Raw genomic sequence first — 13614 nt, forward strand, 5'->3', positions numbered from 1 at the left:
GTTTCGCCATTGACATGGGTAAATGGGGCCAAACAAATCGAACTGAGCCAAACGACCTCAGTCAGCAATGGCAGCTTGAATGTCCGATGTTATACAGTTTGGAATGTATCCAACAAGGTCCCACTGAATTGTACGATAGACCATGGGGATTTGTACAAAAATGTGTTGTACCGCCACTCCTCTTTCTAGATGGCGCGGCAGCCGAGCAAGATTTGGGTTATGTACATAAAGATACAGGCAAGGAGAATATCTCGCCAATCGCATAGGCTTACCGGAAGTAATCTACGAAAATCAAGATTATAATGAACACCTCTGAGGCCCCTACTTATTTTCGACACCACCCAAAGCTTAGGTCAGGAATTGGGCGTGACAGTGTGTCCATAACATTCACGAATCTTCATAGATGCGAGTATGGTCGTCATCATTCGTGTCAATCAGCTAGCTCTATCTGCTGTTGTCTGTATCTGTGTTTCTCAAGGTGGGACTGTGTTGGCTTCATCGCAACTATTATCACCAGCGTGGCAGTCCCAGCCGAGTTCAGTGTAGTATTCCGCTTATTGGCCCCTTTGCTCGCTCGCTGTAGGGCTGTATGCAAGTAAGTGCGTCCAGCAATGTCTATCTATGGGCCGGACTGTTGTTTCTGCCGCAACATACAATAGCTGCGACACTCTGGATCATAAGAGTTACTGACGTCGCTGCCGCTTCCGCCAAACTGGACGCTCGACTGGGTTCCCATTCTAGGCGGACTGGTCGACTTCCATGGCGCCGTCTTGCGAGCGGTTGGCCTTGAACCAGGCAACGAAGTCGTCGATGACGTTGGGCCACGAAGCCTCAGGGTTCCAAAACGAGAGTGACTCGTCGTCAGAACTCTTCTCGGCGAAGAGCAGCGTCTGGTTCCACATGTCGCGACTGACGGTACGAGGCCACTTCTCTCTGAGGTACTGCGTCCACAGGGGGAAGAAATCGATACCCGTTTGCTTGCCCACCCAAGGTCGGCCAGGCGGGGCGAACAGCATGGTCCAGTACAACAAGGCATTGTCAAGGGCGAGGGCGCGTTGGTCGGGTTCCTTGCCAGCTACGAAAGCGTGCTTGGCAACCTTCTTGAAGAGATCCTTGTCCCAGGACAGCTTGGCCACCAAATTGGAAACATGCTTCTTTTGAGAAGCAATGCTACCGTCAACTCTATAGGAAACATTAGACATTTCCTCAAAGTAAAGGACAGGAGCATGAGTAGCAAAACACAACTTACCCAGCTTCGGCCCAGCCTGACACGAAACCATCCTTCTTGATCTCACCGATGGTCTCGGCCTTGACGATCTCGATGACGATGAACATGGAGGCATCCTCCAAGTTCACTCCGATAGTCTCCAGGTACTTCATCGTGCTGTCTGGACCCATCTTATCCTTCTCGTCTTGTGCATCTGTTCAGTACATTAGCCATTGCAATGCATCCAAAGGGTAAACTTGCTTTATCCCTACCTCGCAGCGATTCGAACTGCTTTTGCAGGGAAGACTCGCGGGATACGCTAGGAGCTGAGCCACCACTGGCTCCGGAAGAATAGAAGCTGTAGGGAAGTTATAGTCAGTAACAAAGTTGAAAACATCATGCATCAGCCATTGGCAGTATGCAACTGCGGGAGATCAGCATAATGGGTCTTGCGGCTCAGGCTGTGCTTTATACAGGTCAATGAGGCTGGTTAGGCGTCGTAGAAAAGCTGCCAAGATTAGTAACGGGATGAGTTGCAGAACATACAAATCCGGGCCACGCTGACCGTAGGTGAAGCGTCCCGTATACCAATCATGAGACATGGTGCCGGTATTGTAGCGGATACGCAGGCTCTGGCTGATGAGAGGAATGGAAATGCCACTTGGGAAAAGAGGGGGGTTGTGGGATTTGGACAATGACCACACTGTCGAGGGAAAATGAGCGTCAAGTTCGGTTGATCGACTTGAATGCGAGGGGTAGTGGCATAATTGCAGACCTTGGTCTTTTCACAGATAAGAGCTTCAAATGCACACAGTTCGTCGGTGGGGTTTGTTTCGACTGGCGGCTGGTAACAGGAAGATGCTTTGGTATCCGACCCCCAGGTAACTAACTCGGGTCGGCACCAATGGACAAGACCACCACAGCTGAGCACATCGCCGACAAGGCTGGTGACATGATGGTGCCATGTCATGACTGCGTACATCAACCGGGATGAGCGTGATCACTAGGTCGCACCACACCAAAGGTGAAGTCCAGTCCAGCCCCTATCTTCATGACTAGACCGTTTCAAGTACGGTCTCCTGGTCAGATGGACGGGGTTGCTGAGTTTCCTGCACCTAGTATGAGGTTTGATAACCTTCATTGCGGCCACTCAGCTGCAAGAGTGATAGTCAAAGGCCTTGATATGCCCGGAGCCGCCCAACGGCGAATTGAAGTCCAAAGGCAACATTCTCTGAACGATGACGAGGCAACGGTGCTTTCTCTCATCCCAAGTAACTATCAACCGCACACGGGCTTGATCGGCACGATGGTTCTCCAGAACGCATCCTATTTGCGCATTTTGTTGCATTGGATAGCTCGAATGACATGGAGGCGACCATTTCCACATCCTTCCATGTTTCGCTGAAGGCCATCGATGGGGGACGGGGACATCGTCTCGAATCCCATGCTCTCGCAGAATTTCGTTTGGAACAGCACAATCACACCAGCCCAAGCCGCAAGACATCACAAATCGGTCGCTTGGAAAGGGTTGACTTACGAATCAACGGCCTCGTCCATCCTGTAGCTGGAGCTCTTCAGAAACTGGAGTTAAACGGTTAGCACATGTCTTGGGCAGCGACGATGTAGGTGTCGGCGCGAACAAGGAATGGCATCGCCGACACCAAGGGCACAATAACGAAAGGGAACCACCTACTCTCTGGGCGACCTTTTCAGTTGCACCCGTGATCCCGATGAACTCGGCCACAGCGGCCCTGTGCGCAGACGACAGCGGCATCTCGATGGACAGAAAGGGACTCGATCGATATTCGGCGATAAAAAAGAAGGGGGGCCGAGGTGGAAGCGGTATGTGCCTCTGATGGCTTGATCGTTCGTTCGTTCGTTGGCCAGGAAGGTGATTGTCGCAAGTTATTATTAACTCTCGCAGGAGGCGAAGACGACGATCGTATGTATGCCCGAAAGTACTAAGAAGGTAACGATGGGGGGAGGGAAATTGAATCGACGGATGGAAGCGCAAGGAAGTTCTTGCAGGTCAGGCACGATCAAGTCGGACAAAACGATACGCCTGAGCGCTGTCGGCTCCCATACCAATCGTGCAAGGATTCGGGGAGAAATGCTATTTCCAAAAGAGGAAACAAGTAAAGAAATAGAAGAGTCGCCGATGGAAATGTGGTGATGCAGTCGCGGTGCAAGGCTGACGGTTGAGGATAAATCGACGTTGATGGTGGGGGTTATTAGGCGGCAAGCTCTACCTGCAATGGCGGGGTACCGCTACAATATTCAAGTTGGGAAGCTCTCTCCAGCCTGCTCCACTCCTCAGCTGTCTCCACCACAGCTTTATACTGCACTAAGATTACGTACATGCCTCGAGTATAGTCTGGATTTCGAAATGTATAGGTATTATGCCTGCCTTAGTACGCGGATTAGTACCTAAACATCTCGCCTGCCCTGCATTCTCAGGTGAGCTTAGCCCCTGGATATCAACAAGACACTAGAAAGTAGAGTAGAACAGACACATTCTATTTGTTTATTGCTGGATTTATATAGACAGGTTAAGTACTTATGTATTCATTTTGACAACCACTAGCCAATCCTAACCTCACCCCTGCCGGGCTTGCTACACAATATAAGAGCAAATGAACAGAAGGGTATCGTGGTGTAGTAGTGGCCGTCTCATTTCCCACGACCGAAATGCAAATGCTGTACCGACCCCTTCCTCTCCGCAACGGCATGAGTGGAAGTGACAGGACGACAGGGAAAAAACAAGGAAACAACAATACTGCCACCGCTCCCCTCCAATCGACCTATACAATCTTGGCAGCGATCCCGTACGTGCAACAGCCCCCTTCAACAGCAGTCATACTTGACCAACCCGCACCCAAAATCCCCCACGACAAACCCGTTAGGCAACTCTCTGTTGCCCAATAGCACTCTCCGAGCCTTTGCCGCATCCACCGGCTTCGAAGCCATGGATTTTCCGGCCGGAGGTTCATCCACCCCACCGTCTAATCCTACAGAACAACGCTCCATGAGACACCCTTCAATGAAACTTATCGGGGCAGTCTCTATGCCCATAGCCCCGCTCGTGTTTGTTTCGCCCAAACAAAGCGACGAGGGAGGCAAACGAAGCGACGAAGAGCTCTAGTCCCCAAGCGGCATGCCATCAAGCTCGTCCAACAACCTGCGCCAGTTATCGGCGAGCATCTCGCCATACTTGACACGCTCTTGAGCCCAATCCTGGGCCAGACGAGAGACGTGATATTGCGTTTGTTGGAAGTATATGAGCTCGTCACGGATACACTCACGTACGAAAACGGAGCGATTATGTTGGTTGACAATGTTCTCCTTATCCTATATCGTGTGTTAGTCCAGCCCCAAGTATGGGTTATGTGGTAAGATCGATCGTACCTTGATGATGTTCTCAACCACTCGCTCGATCTCACCCGGCTTGACCAGGCCATCCGGCTTAGCCCGTAGACCCGCCAGCTTTGTCTCGTTGGTCTGGATTCTTCGCTCCAGATATGGGATGTTGTCCTTGTCCAGACGCTCTCGGCGCTCAAACATATCCCGTACTGAGACCAATGAATCGCGCTGTCTCTTGAGGTCTTCCAAGACTCCAGCATCCCAAGCCTTGCTTTCGTCTTCCAAAAGACTCTGGGCGGTTCGCAGACCCTTGGACATGGCAACAAGACCATCGTTGAGCAGAGGTACATCATTAGTGTCGGTCGCGTACGTATCGTTGCTGGCCTCGGTCAATGATCCAAGAGAGACAGCCATTCGAGCGTGATCAGCAGCTACGCCTTCCGAGCGCTTCACCAGGCGATCCATCAGGTTGCAGGCATTAATATACAGCTCGGCGGACCGGCGAACTCCAGAGCGCGTTCGATCGAACAGCTCGTTCAGAGGCCCAATGGGCAAAGAGTCTTCCAGACCGGGGGGTAGCGGCCGCCCGGTGAACTCGTCTTGCACCGAGATAGTTGCCTGCTTGCGCCATACAGAAAGCTCCTGTATATGTTGTCATAATTAGTCAAAGAGCCCGGCAAAATGATATGTGCATGAGTAGTAATCTTACTGTAGGCACAGTTAAGAACATTATCACCAACTGTTCTTGTCCCAGGACCGGATGCCTGACCACCGCGTTCAAGAAACGCGATAATCCTCGCCGTCTCTTTTCTATGAATGCGCCATCATTACTCAAATGGTTTCCGTTTACAGCCACCCTCTTGGGCGGCAGCAGAGGCAGAACGCGGAAAGGATAGCGCTTATGCAAGCAATCGAGGAGCCACACGAAGTCGCTGTAACGCCTGATGACTTTGCTACCTCGACGGGAGCTCGTGACCTCGTAGTTATGGTGCTGGAACATAAATAGTCCCTCCTTCTCCGGCATGAGCGTAACCACAATGTTCTCCTCCACGGAGCTACCCGTTCGCCCAGCACTAATGGTGCGTGTGTGAGACACAGCGGGAGGATTCATGTTTGGTGTGCGATCAGCACTGGAAGCTCCGCCGAAGGGGCTTATTGCTTGATTCGAGGGCGCGCCGCCAAAGCCGGCATCCGCAGCAGGATTAGAGCCGTCGAAATACCCCCAGTCGCCAGGATTCGAGGGCATGGCGCCAGAAGCCGCCGACTGACGGCCTGAGGGTATGGGTGTCTCCGAGCCTATTGAAGGCGTTGTAAACGTCGAAGTTGTTCGCTGCACATCGCGCTCATCGCCAGGTCCATACCCGTTGCCGCCGAAGCTCGAAACTCTGGGTTCGTCGCGATTACCATTGGAGGCGCTCGGCGCCTCCGCGTGATGATGGTTACGGTGGAGGTCGGGCGTGTTCCAGGGATCGTCTTCTGGGTCCGACATGGAGGGCTTTCGAGCTTGCGACCTGGGCGGCGAGTCTTTCTTGGGGAGTTCGGGGGCTTGTGGAGGCTTCGCGGCCAGCTCGGAGGCATCAAAAATGGGTTGTTGAGGCTGTTGGGGTTTCTTGTTGCTAATGTTCGATAACTGGGTTGGAGGGAGATCTATTGAATTTCGTCAGTCCCGGCGTGACGGAGCAAGTCGATATCACTATCAGCGACCGAATAGCGTCACAAAACGGACCCGCTTGATGATGCACAGGACAATCCCAAGGCAGGCTACCGCGGATTGACGAAGCCAAGCAATTGGGTTGCAATCGTGCAGGCTGGCAAATGGAAAACCAGCAAGAAATCCGGCTGACTCCAAATACTTGATGGACGAACTATGGCAAAGGAATCAAACAGTGCGAGACTTACTACGTCGTCTTTCGTCGACTCCATCCAAGCTGATCGTTTCACCTTCTTGGGCTAGGCCGATAAGCGCGAGGAGCACATTGAAGGAATCTCGGTCAAGTTGCACCTCCTCGCCCTGGGGAGAGATAATGCTCATGATTCTAGCTTGCTCATCGGCCCCCAGCTTCGCAGAGGCCAGGGTCGTGGTGACACCGGCTGGCGACACCTTGCCGCCACGGCCATTCTCGCGTAGTGTATAGTCGTATGCTTCGATGTAGCTCTCGGGTACCTCGACGCCAGCCAGTAAGTTACGGATCAAGTCAGCACGCGACTGTTGCCTTCGGGGAGTCGGCAGGTCCCAAGGAGAATGGCGTTCGCTGCCCAGCGCATCCCCGTCGTCAAAGAGAGTATCGGAGGTGGATCGAGTCATTGGTCCATCCTCCTCGAAGAGTGAATTGCGCGATCGGCCCATGGTCGAGTTGCTTAGTGCGGGCGATTCGTCCGGCGGGGATGCCCCGAAGAGAGACATGTTGGGCTCTTGAATTGAGGAAAATGGGTTGCACCTTTCGATCGACCGGAGCCGCGTATAACAAGGTTCGCTACAATGATTTCAAGGAAGAGAGAGGTATGTAGGATGTGATCCGTTGGCAGGTTGGTTCGCTGCCAGTAGTCGTCGTAATGGCTTTTCGTACCAGCGATAGTTGAGTTTCCCAAACGGGACAAATTGACTCGCGACGGCTTTCACGACAGATGACAGGTGCGTCCAATGTAATGCGCCGAAACTTTTATGTATATGTTTTAATCTGTGACAACGGTGCTCGAAGAGGCCAACACTCAATGGATTGTGAAGGCTATTGCACAACTCTTACGTATATGGTGTTCATGATGGTAAGCTGTAAGAAGACATGTGGGACTGAAGCCGGAAGAAGGCTGTAGGTAGTATTGGGCCTTTGGCCAGCCACTGAAACAGGGTGACGAGTCTGAAGCGGAAGGGAGCTCCTGTGGGGCGCGTCATTCATCCCACCTGGCCGCCTATACATGTACTGTACCTGACATGGATTTGCACCTGAGGTGTGTTGATAAACCACATGCACTAACGGAATCTCGACATGCAAGTAATCAACGGTTCCTTACGCCTGAGAATATCTATCTGTACATCATCTGTATCAAAATCGAGGTAGGGCTTCTTATAGCAAAGCCGTTCTCCAGAAGTATATCTATACTATGACTCGAACCATACCTGTCTCTGGGAAGATGAATAAGAAAACCAGTAAGTGATATGACCCTCCTTAGGCGGGGCTGCATCATTTTACATAATATAAATAATGTAGGTAGAGCAGGTAAACGGGATACAGACTCCAAGATATCCTCAGTCAAATCTTGTTTGATCTGTTCTAAAGAGCGGGGAACCCCAAGCCAAGGTAGGCCACCCAGAAACGAAGGGAGGAAACACAGGATGGGAAAGAAATACAGACGAGATTAGGCAATGCCAGTTTAGCTAGGTGTCGCTGTGGTCAAGAGTGCATAATATCATTTACAACAATTTAGATGTGTGCTATATGCAAGCTCATCGCTCTGGCCATTGATGTGTGAAATGGACGTGTATCATGTTCGTGGTGCCTACGGAACTCGCTGTCCAGTATTTGCTAGCGATTGTAGAACTCTTCTAGCCGGGCCAGGGCTGTTTCAATGCTGTTTCTCTCTCTGGATTCGGTAAAACCTCCCTTACATTGGTAGATGCTATGATCTCCGTTAGATCCAGTTGAAGAGAGTTCTGATCGCCAACACAAGCTCATCAGGGATCAGCTACCCCAACTAAAACAAATCCGGGGAAATAGCGAACCAACGCCTTGGAGCTGCACTGAACCCACTGGGATTGTCCCCGACTGGCCGAATCCTCCAACGCTAAAAACACCATCTGCGCCTCTCTCTTTCAACAACCAGCAACCTCAGGCTTCCACTACCTACCTTGCTCCACCCCAAGAACAGTCACAAACCCAAGCATCACTTCAGTACTTACAGGATTCTGCCAACGACAGCATCCACGAAGGAAAAAAAAAAAGGATTTCAAAAAACACACACCTGTGACCAACACGAAATCTTTTCTCTCAAGATCCCCAACTCTCAGCATCACCATGAAGACAGATAATTACAAGAATCTTTGCCTTGCGCAGGCTTTGAACTCCCCTCTGAAGTACCGACATGGCTGCATCATCGTCAAGGGCGGCAAGGTGATCGGACAGGGCTTCAACGACGTCCGCAGCGGCTTCGACGGCGGCGCCCTGAAGACAGGCCAGCTGCCCCTCGCGGCCGCCCCACGCCCCGTCTCTCCCACTGCTGCTGCTGCCGCCGCCGCGGGCCCCACCAACAACGCAACCGCTGCCAAGTCCAAGAACTTCACGGCCTTTGAGTCGATGGTGGGCATGGGCGGCGGCCCCTTGGCCAACACGCCGCTGACCATGCACAGCGAGATGATGGCCATCAACAGCGCCCTCTCGTCCTCCAGCACGCTGGCCGCCACGACGGTGTCTTCCATTAAACCGTGCTACAAGTTACCGGGTGACACGAAACGCAAACGCGAGTTACGCAGGAGCGCGGTCGCGACCTTCGTCGACCGTGTGTGCCGCGCCGAGCTTGAGCAGGGCGTCCAACAAGGCACCGCTTCTGTTCAAGGACCCGAGTGGCGCTTTGAAGCCTCCACCGGCCGCTGGGACGGCGCTACAGGCCGCCTCGCCCAGATCGGCTCCTCGCTACGGGACTTCTCACTACCAGGCCGACTACTATAAGTCCAACAATGGCCATAGCAAGTACAAGCATCACAAGAAGCACATATCACATGATAAGCAGCAGCAGCAGCAGCACACGAAGTCGCTGAGTACTTCTCCCGAGAATCTCACCGATGAAGATTCAGATACGGAACATGCTTCCGGCACAGCGTCCACGAAGATATTGAAGAGTTTGGAAGGCTCTGAGAAGAAGGTAAGTCCGTTGATGAATGCGACTTCCTTTTGGCTACAGTTGCTGACATCTGTGTAGCCTAGACATCATGTTATGGAACCCCTGGAGAACCATATGTTGCTCCCCAAAGGTCGAGCTCACGCCGGCGGGCGTAATTTGCGAGATCGCATGAAACATCCGAAGCTTATAGGAGCGGATCTCTATGTTATTCGCCTACGCATCCCTACAGAAGGGCAGAAGCGCAAAGCTAACGCACACGATGAGCCGAAGTCGACCTGGCATGCCGACACACCGCGGGGGAACTCTCCAGGTTCTGATTCCGACTCTCCTACGGGGTCCTTGTACGACGAGCTCAGTTTCAAGGAACCTGTGCGTAGCGTCCCCGCGCCTAATACTACTAAGGAGCCGCATCTGTGTGCTGGAGAGTCTCGGCCGTGTTACCGTTGCGTAGCGTACATGGACTCGGTAGGGATCAAGCGTGTATTTTGGACAAATACCAGCGGAGACTGGGAGTGTGCCAAAGTGAGCGATATGGTCCAGATGCTGGAGGGTTCAATGGGCGATGAGGCTGATGCTAACATTGGTCTGTTCGTGACGAAGCATGAAGTACTAAGACTGAGGAGGATATTCGGGGAGCTATGATCATAGTGAGCTGGTTAGTTTCTATTCTTCCATGCTCGGAATCCCAAAATGCATGCATCCTTCCTGATTCCCATCAGCGTCTGATGCTTCACTCATGTCCCCTATGATCAAAATACCCGCGAAGGTCTAAACAGGGAATGGGCTTACTGGGTACTGAACATAAGTTCTGGGAATAGATTTTGAAGTTATGTTCTATGACTCTAGAGTATACAATTTCGTCCGTTCTGGCTCGTATGCAGCCATACACTGCCATAGAGGCTGGTTCTGCGAGATGGATCTCTGCCAGTATTCCCTTTTGCATTTTAGATTCACTCTCTACCTGGCTCTACCATTCTCAGCATAAATCGTCTTCAGCCCTTTCTGCCGTGTGCCATCCTGCATCTAACGGCCATTGTTTTCAGTTGGTGTACACATTGTCCATGGCTGTTGGGTCTGGAACAATAGTTGGCATTTACTGCTTCAAAGCGTAATGGTCCAGTCAATCAAACAATTCCTTTGTGGTTTTCCTGGGATTCAGAGGCTTAATTCAGCTCACCATACATACTCCCAATCTTATATTGTTCTAGCTTGGCATTGCCGGAGATGATTGTTTTCTCGTCTATCGGAGATGGCTTCTCTTCATCAATTGTGCTTTAAGCCATGGCCTAGGCTGTCATGATATTCCTCTGTCTGCTTCACCTCTTTTCCTTTTTCTCTTCATTCTTGATTTCATATTGGGACGAAAATAGTTCTTACATACGACTGAGACGAAGAAAAGTCAAGCCTGTTATTCATCTACACTCATTACGACACTACCCTACTTTCATAAAGCCTGCAAGCAAAGACAAGATGGCCAACAATATTCTTGCTCAGCCTGGTGCGAGCCGCGGCCCTTCAACTTTCAATCCATTCCCAAAGCTGCCACCCGAGCTGCGGTTCATGATCTGGGAGGAGGCCTTCCTCACAATCGCCAAAGAGATGCCCCGGGACTGGGAGCTCACACTCCGCGACTCCGAAGACGGCGGGGCCGTCGTGGTCGAGAGCGACAGGAAGGACACACCTGCCACTCGTGGGCCAGATCGAGACCTGTACATTCAGCATATACGCCTGGCCAGTCCAGAGGCCAATTACGTTTTTGAGACGAACTGCCTTCAGAAGGTCTTCACGCCGGCAACCTGCCTGGCCAACCCGGAGTTCCGCTACACCATTGGACTACCGCCTCTGAAGGTCGTGTGGCTGTGCCCTGAATTCGACCAGTGGATGTTCAACTTTGAGTTCAACAGCTTAGGAGACGATCTGGTTTTCGCTCTTCCAATCTTCGAGGATTGGATAGCCGAGTTGGTAGAATTTGGTAATGCAAATGTACTGCACGACAGCCTCGAAGTCCTGAAGTCCATCCGTCATCTCCGCGTCGGGTTCCGGGCGCTATCAGAATACACGGAACACAACATCGACGAGTTTCTGGAGTGGCTTCCTGAGCTAGAACGAATCTCGATCTACCTCGAGCAAATCCCCCCCAACCAGGTCCCCGATCGGTACGAGGCCATGGTCGACATGTCGCAGGGCGGAGACTTCTCCTACGAGAACCGCCACGCCGCGGCTTACTGCTTCTTCCAGGAGCTGCGCGGAGTCCATTTCCACGGCGGGAGGATAAGGACAGTCCCCAAGTCGGCAACCAAGGACATCGTCGTGCCGAATAACGATGTGCTGGCCTCAAGACACTACCGGTCCCTGAGAAGCGCGGTGCGCGAGGATCTTCTCCACGCCATGAAATCGGGCCTCAACCGCCAGGATATGCTCAGCTTCATTAACCGGTGGGAGGCCCTGGGCGAACGGGGAATCGAACGTGTCATGGTCACCCGTATCACGGCGAAAGAGAAACACTTCGGGCGGCGAGCCCCCTGGCATAGTGTCCCAGGTTACGGAATGTTTGTTTCACCAAGGTCGTTGTTGCAGCCGAGTTACGAGTCTGCTTTTGGGCCTTATTCCACATGATCATGATTCAATGAGGGGCGAAGGGTGGCAGTCCGGGCATAAACGTCGGCTACGTCTTTTGAAGAAGCGAAATACACTGTGCGATTTCAAGCATCGAAGTTACTAAAAGGGCGTCGCAAGCTCTGAATAACCTCTGGGGCCGGACTTCAAGTTATAGGCAGATCTTGGACATTAAATATAGGAACCCTTTCATGTACCCACTCTCTCCTAGCAATGTCACGCATGCTATCTTGTGAAATTGAAGTGTTATACTATGAAGTTCAAGCCTGTTAAGTCGAAGCCATGATTTTTTCTCTCCCCTCAGGTAAGTCTGAAGCTTAGAAGGTGCCAGGCCAAAAGCGACCCCTATTACTCTCCGCCCACACGGCATCATGCGCCACGACGACCTCGACCTTGACTTTTCTCCCCTCAATCTCGAACCCCGTCTCCGTGAGCTTCTTGATGCTGTCCAGCGTAGTCCTCGCTATCTCAGTGTCTGTATGCACGCTGCGCACGCCCCCTTGGCTATCAGGGTACTCGGCGAACTCCTTCTCGCCCGCGAGGATCCGCGGGTCGTGGCAGCAATCGCCGCCGAGGTAGACGTACTTGTCCTGGCCGATGCGCACCAATAGGTTGACATGCCCATATATGTGGCCGGGCGCGTCGACGATGTAGACTGAACCGTCACCGTACAGATCGAGAGTGTGCGCGAAGCATGCAAGGGGCCTCCACGCCCCTACCCCTTCTTTCTCCTCGACGGTCCCAGAAGCAGAAGAAATGCATGGTAGTGGCTTTGCCTTGGACCCTTTAGGAGTCGGCGTATGTTTCGGCTCGTGCCGCTCGTAATAGCCGCCCCCTGCCCTCAAACCACCATACCCTCCCCTCGGAGAGACAGGCAGAAGCTCCCGCGTCCGGTCCCCCGGCAACTCATCGCTATTGAACAGCTCGCCCGGGTACCGCGGCCCGGCCCCCTCTCTAAGGACCTCAAGCGTACCGCTACCCACGAGGAAGGTAGCCGCCGCAAAGTCGGCCGGGGTCCCGACATGGTCCCAATGGACGTGGCTGGGCACAACAAAATCAACATCCTTCGCGGGGTCAAGGCCGCCCTTGCGGAGGCTGGCGGCCGCATCATCTTCTGCATCTACGCCTGCGCCCGCCGGCTGGCGCGCGGCGATATGCGAGGACATGGCGGGCGCGTACCCGGCCAGGTCGCGCTTGACGCCCAGGTCGAAGACGAGGTTGGTCCGGGACGGCGCGTGGCGGACCAGGAAGGCGAGGGAGGGGACCGTGGTGCGGCGGGCCGGGTCGGCGTCGGTGACGAAGAGGTGTTCGGGGAGGGTTAGGTGGCCGGCCGTGAGGGCGGAGAGGGTCACTGTGGGGGCAAGGGGAGGCGACGACATGATGGTTCGTTGCAACAGGCTGACTTGACCAAATGTAGACCCAGATTTATTATCTCTACTAATAACGACTAAATTAGTATAAAATATGGAAAACTAGCAGGATGGTGCTGACCAGACAAGGGGTCGTAGAAGTTTGTCTGAAAGCCCCTGTATCACTTTCGTGCACCCTGTCAATCAACTACCGAGTGCCAAGTCCTTGATCTCACTCCCAAGATGACG

At 52.8% G+C, this 13614-nt stretch overlaps 5 protein-coding genes across 5 annotated transcripts; 2 read left to right on the forward strand and 3 right to left on the reverse strand.

Moving 5' to 3' along the window:
* Nucleotides 1-737: 737 nt before the first annotated feature.
* Nucleotides 738-2981, reverse strand: PG985_000508 (uncharacterized protein; the record flags this gene model as incomplete). The annotated part of the gene is made up of 6 exons (XM_066820277.1): nucleotides 738-1182; nucleotides 1250-1421; nucleotides 1480-1565; nucleotides 1754-1948; nucleotides 2745-2788; nucleotides 2901-2981. The coding sequence occupies 6 exons, from the start codon at nucleotides 2979-2981 to the stop codon at nucleotides 738-740; spliced, it is 1023 nt and encodes a 340-aa protein (XP_066691156.1).
* Nucleotides 2982-4345: 1364 nt separating this feature from the next.
* On the reverse strand, nucleotides 4346-6971 carry PG985_000509 (uncharacterized protein; the record flags this gene model as incomplete). Its single annotated transcript, XM_066820278.1, has 4 exons — nucleotides 4346-4555; nucleotides 4613-5209; nucleotides 5277-6214; nucleotides 6467-6971. The coding sequence occupies 4 exons, from the start codon at nucleotides 6969-6971 to the stop codon at nucleotides 4346-4348; spliced, it is 2250 nt and encodes a 749-aa protein (XP_066691157.1).
* A 1606-nt stretch (nucleotides 6972-8577) lies between these two features.
* Nucleotides 8578-9228, forward strand: PG985_000510 (uncharacterized protein; the record flags this gene model as incomplete). The annotated part of the gene is made up of 1 exon (XM_066820279.1): nucleotides 8578-9228. One exon carries the CDS (start codon nucleotides 8578-8580, stop codon nucleotides 9226-9228), a length of 651 nt encoding a protein of 216 aa, XP_066691158.1.
* Nucleotides 9229-10870: 1642 nt separating this feature from the next.
* On the forward strand, nucleotides 10871-12016 carry PG985_000511 (uncharacterized protein; the record flags this gene model as incomplete). Its single annotated transcript, XM_066820280.1, has 1 exon — nucleotides 10871-12016. One exon carries the CDS (start codon nucleotides 10871-10873, stop codon nucleotides 12014-12016), a length of 1146 nt encoding a protein of 381 aa, XP_066691159.1.
* Nucleotides 12017-12333: 317 nt separating this feature from the next.
* Nucleotides 12334-13395, reverse strand: PG985_000512 (uncharacterized protein; the record flags this gene model as incomplete). Its single annotated transcript, XM_066820281.1, has 1 exon — nucleotides 12334-13395. One exon carries the CDS (start codon nucleotides 13393-13395, stop codon nucleotides 12334-12336), a length of 1062 nt encoding a protein of 353 aa, XP_066691160.1.
* Nucleotides 13396-13614: the final 219 nt, after the last annotated feature.

Source organism: Apiospora marii (genome assembly GCF_038362585.1).
Source record: "Apiospora marii strain CBS 49790 chromosome Unknown utg000001l_segment0_segment0, whole genome shotgun sequence".
Classification (NCBI taxonomy): Eukaryota; Fungi; Ascomycota; class Sordariomycetes; order Amphisphaeriales; family Apiosporaceae; genus Apiospora; species Apiospora marii.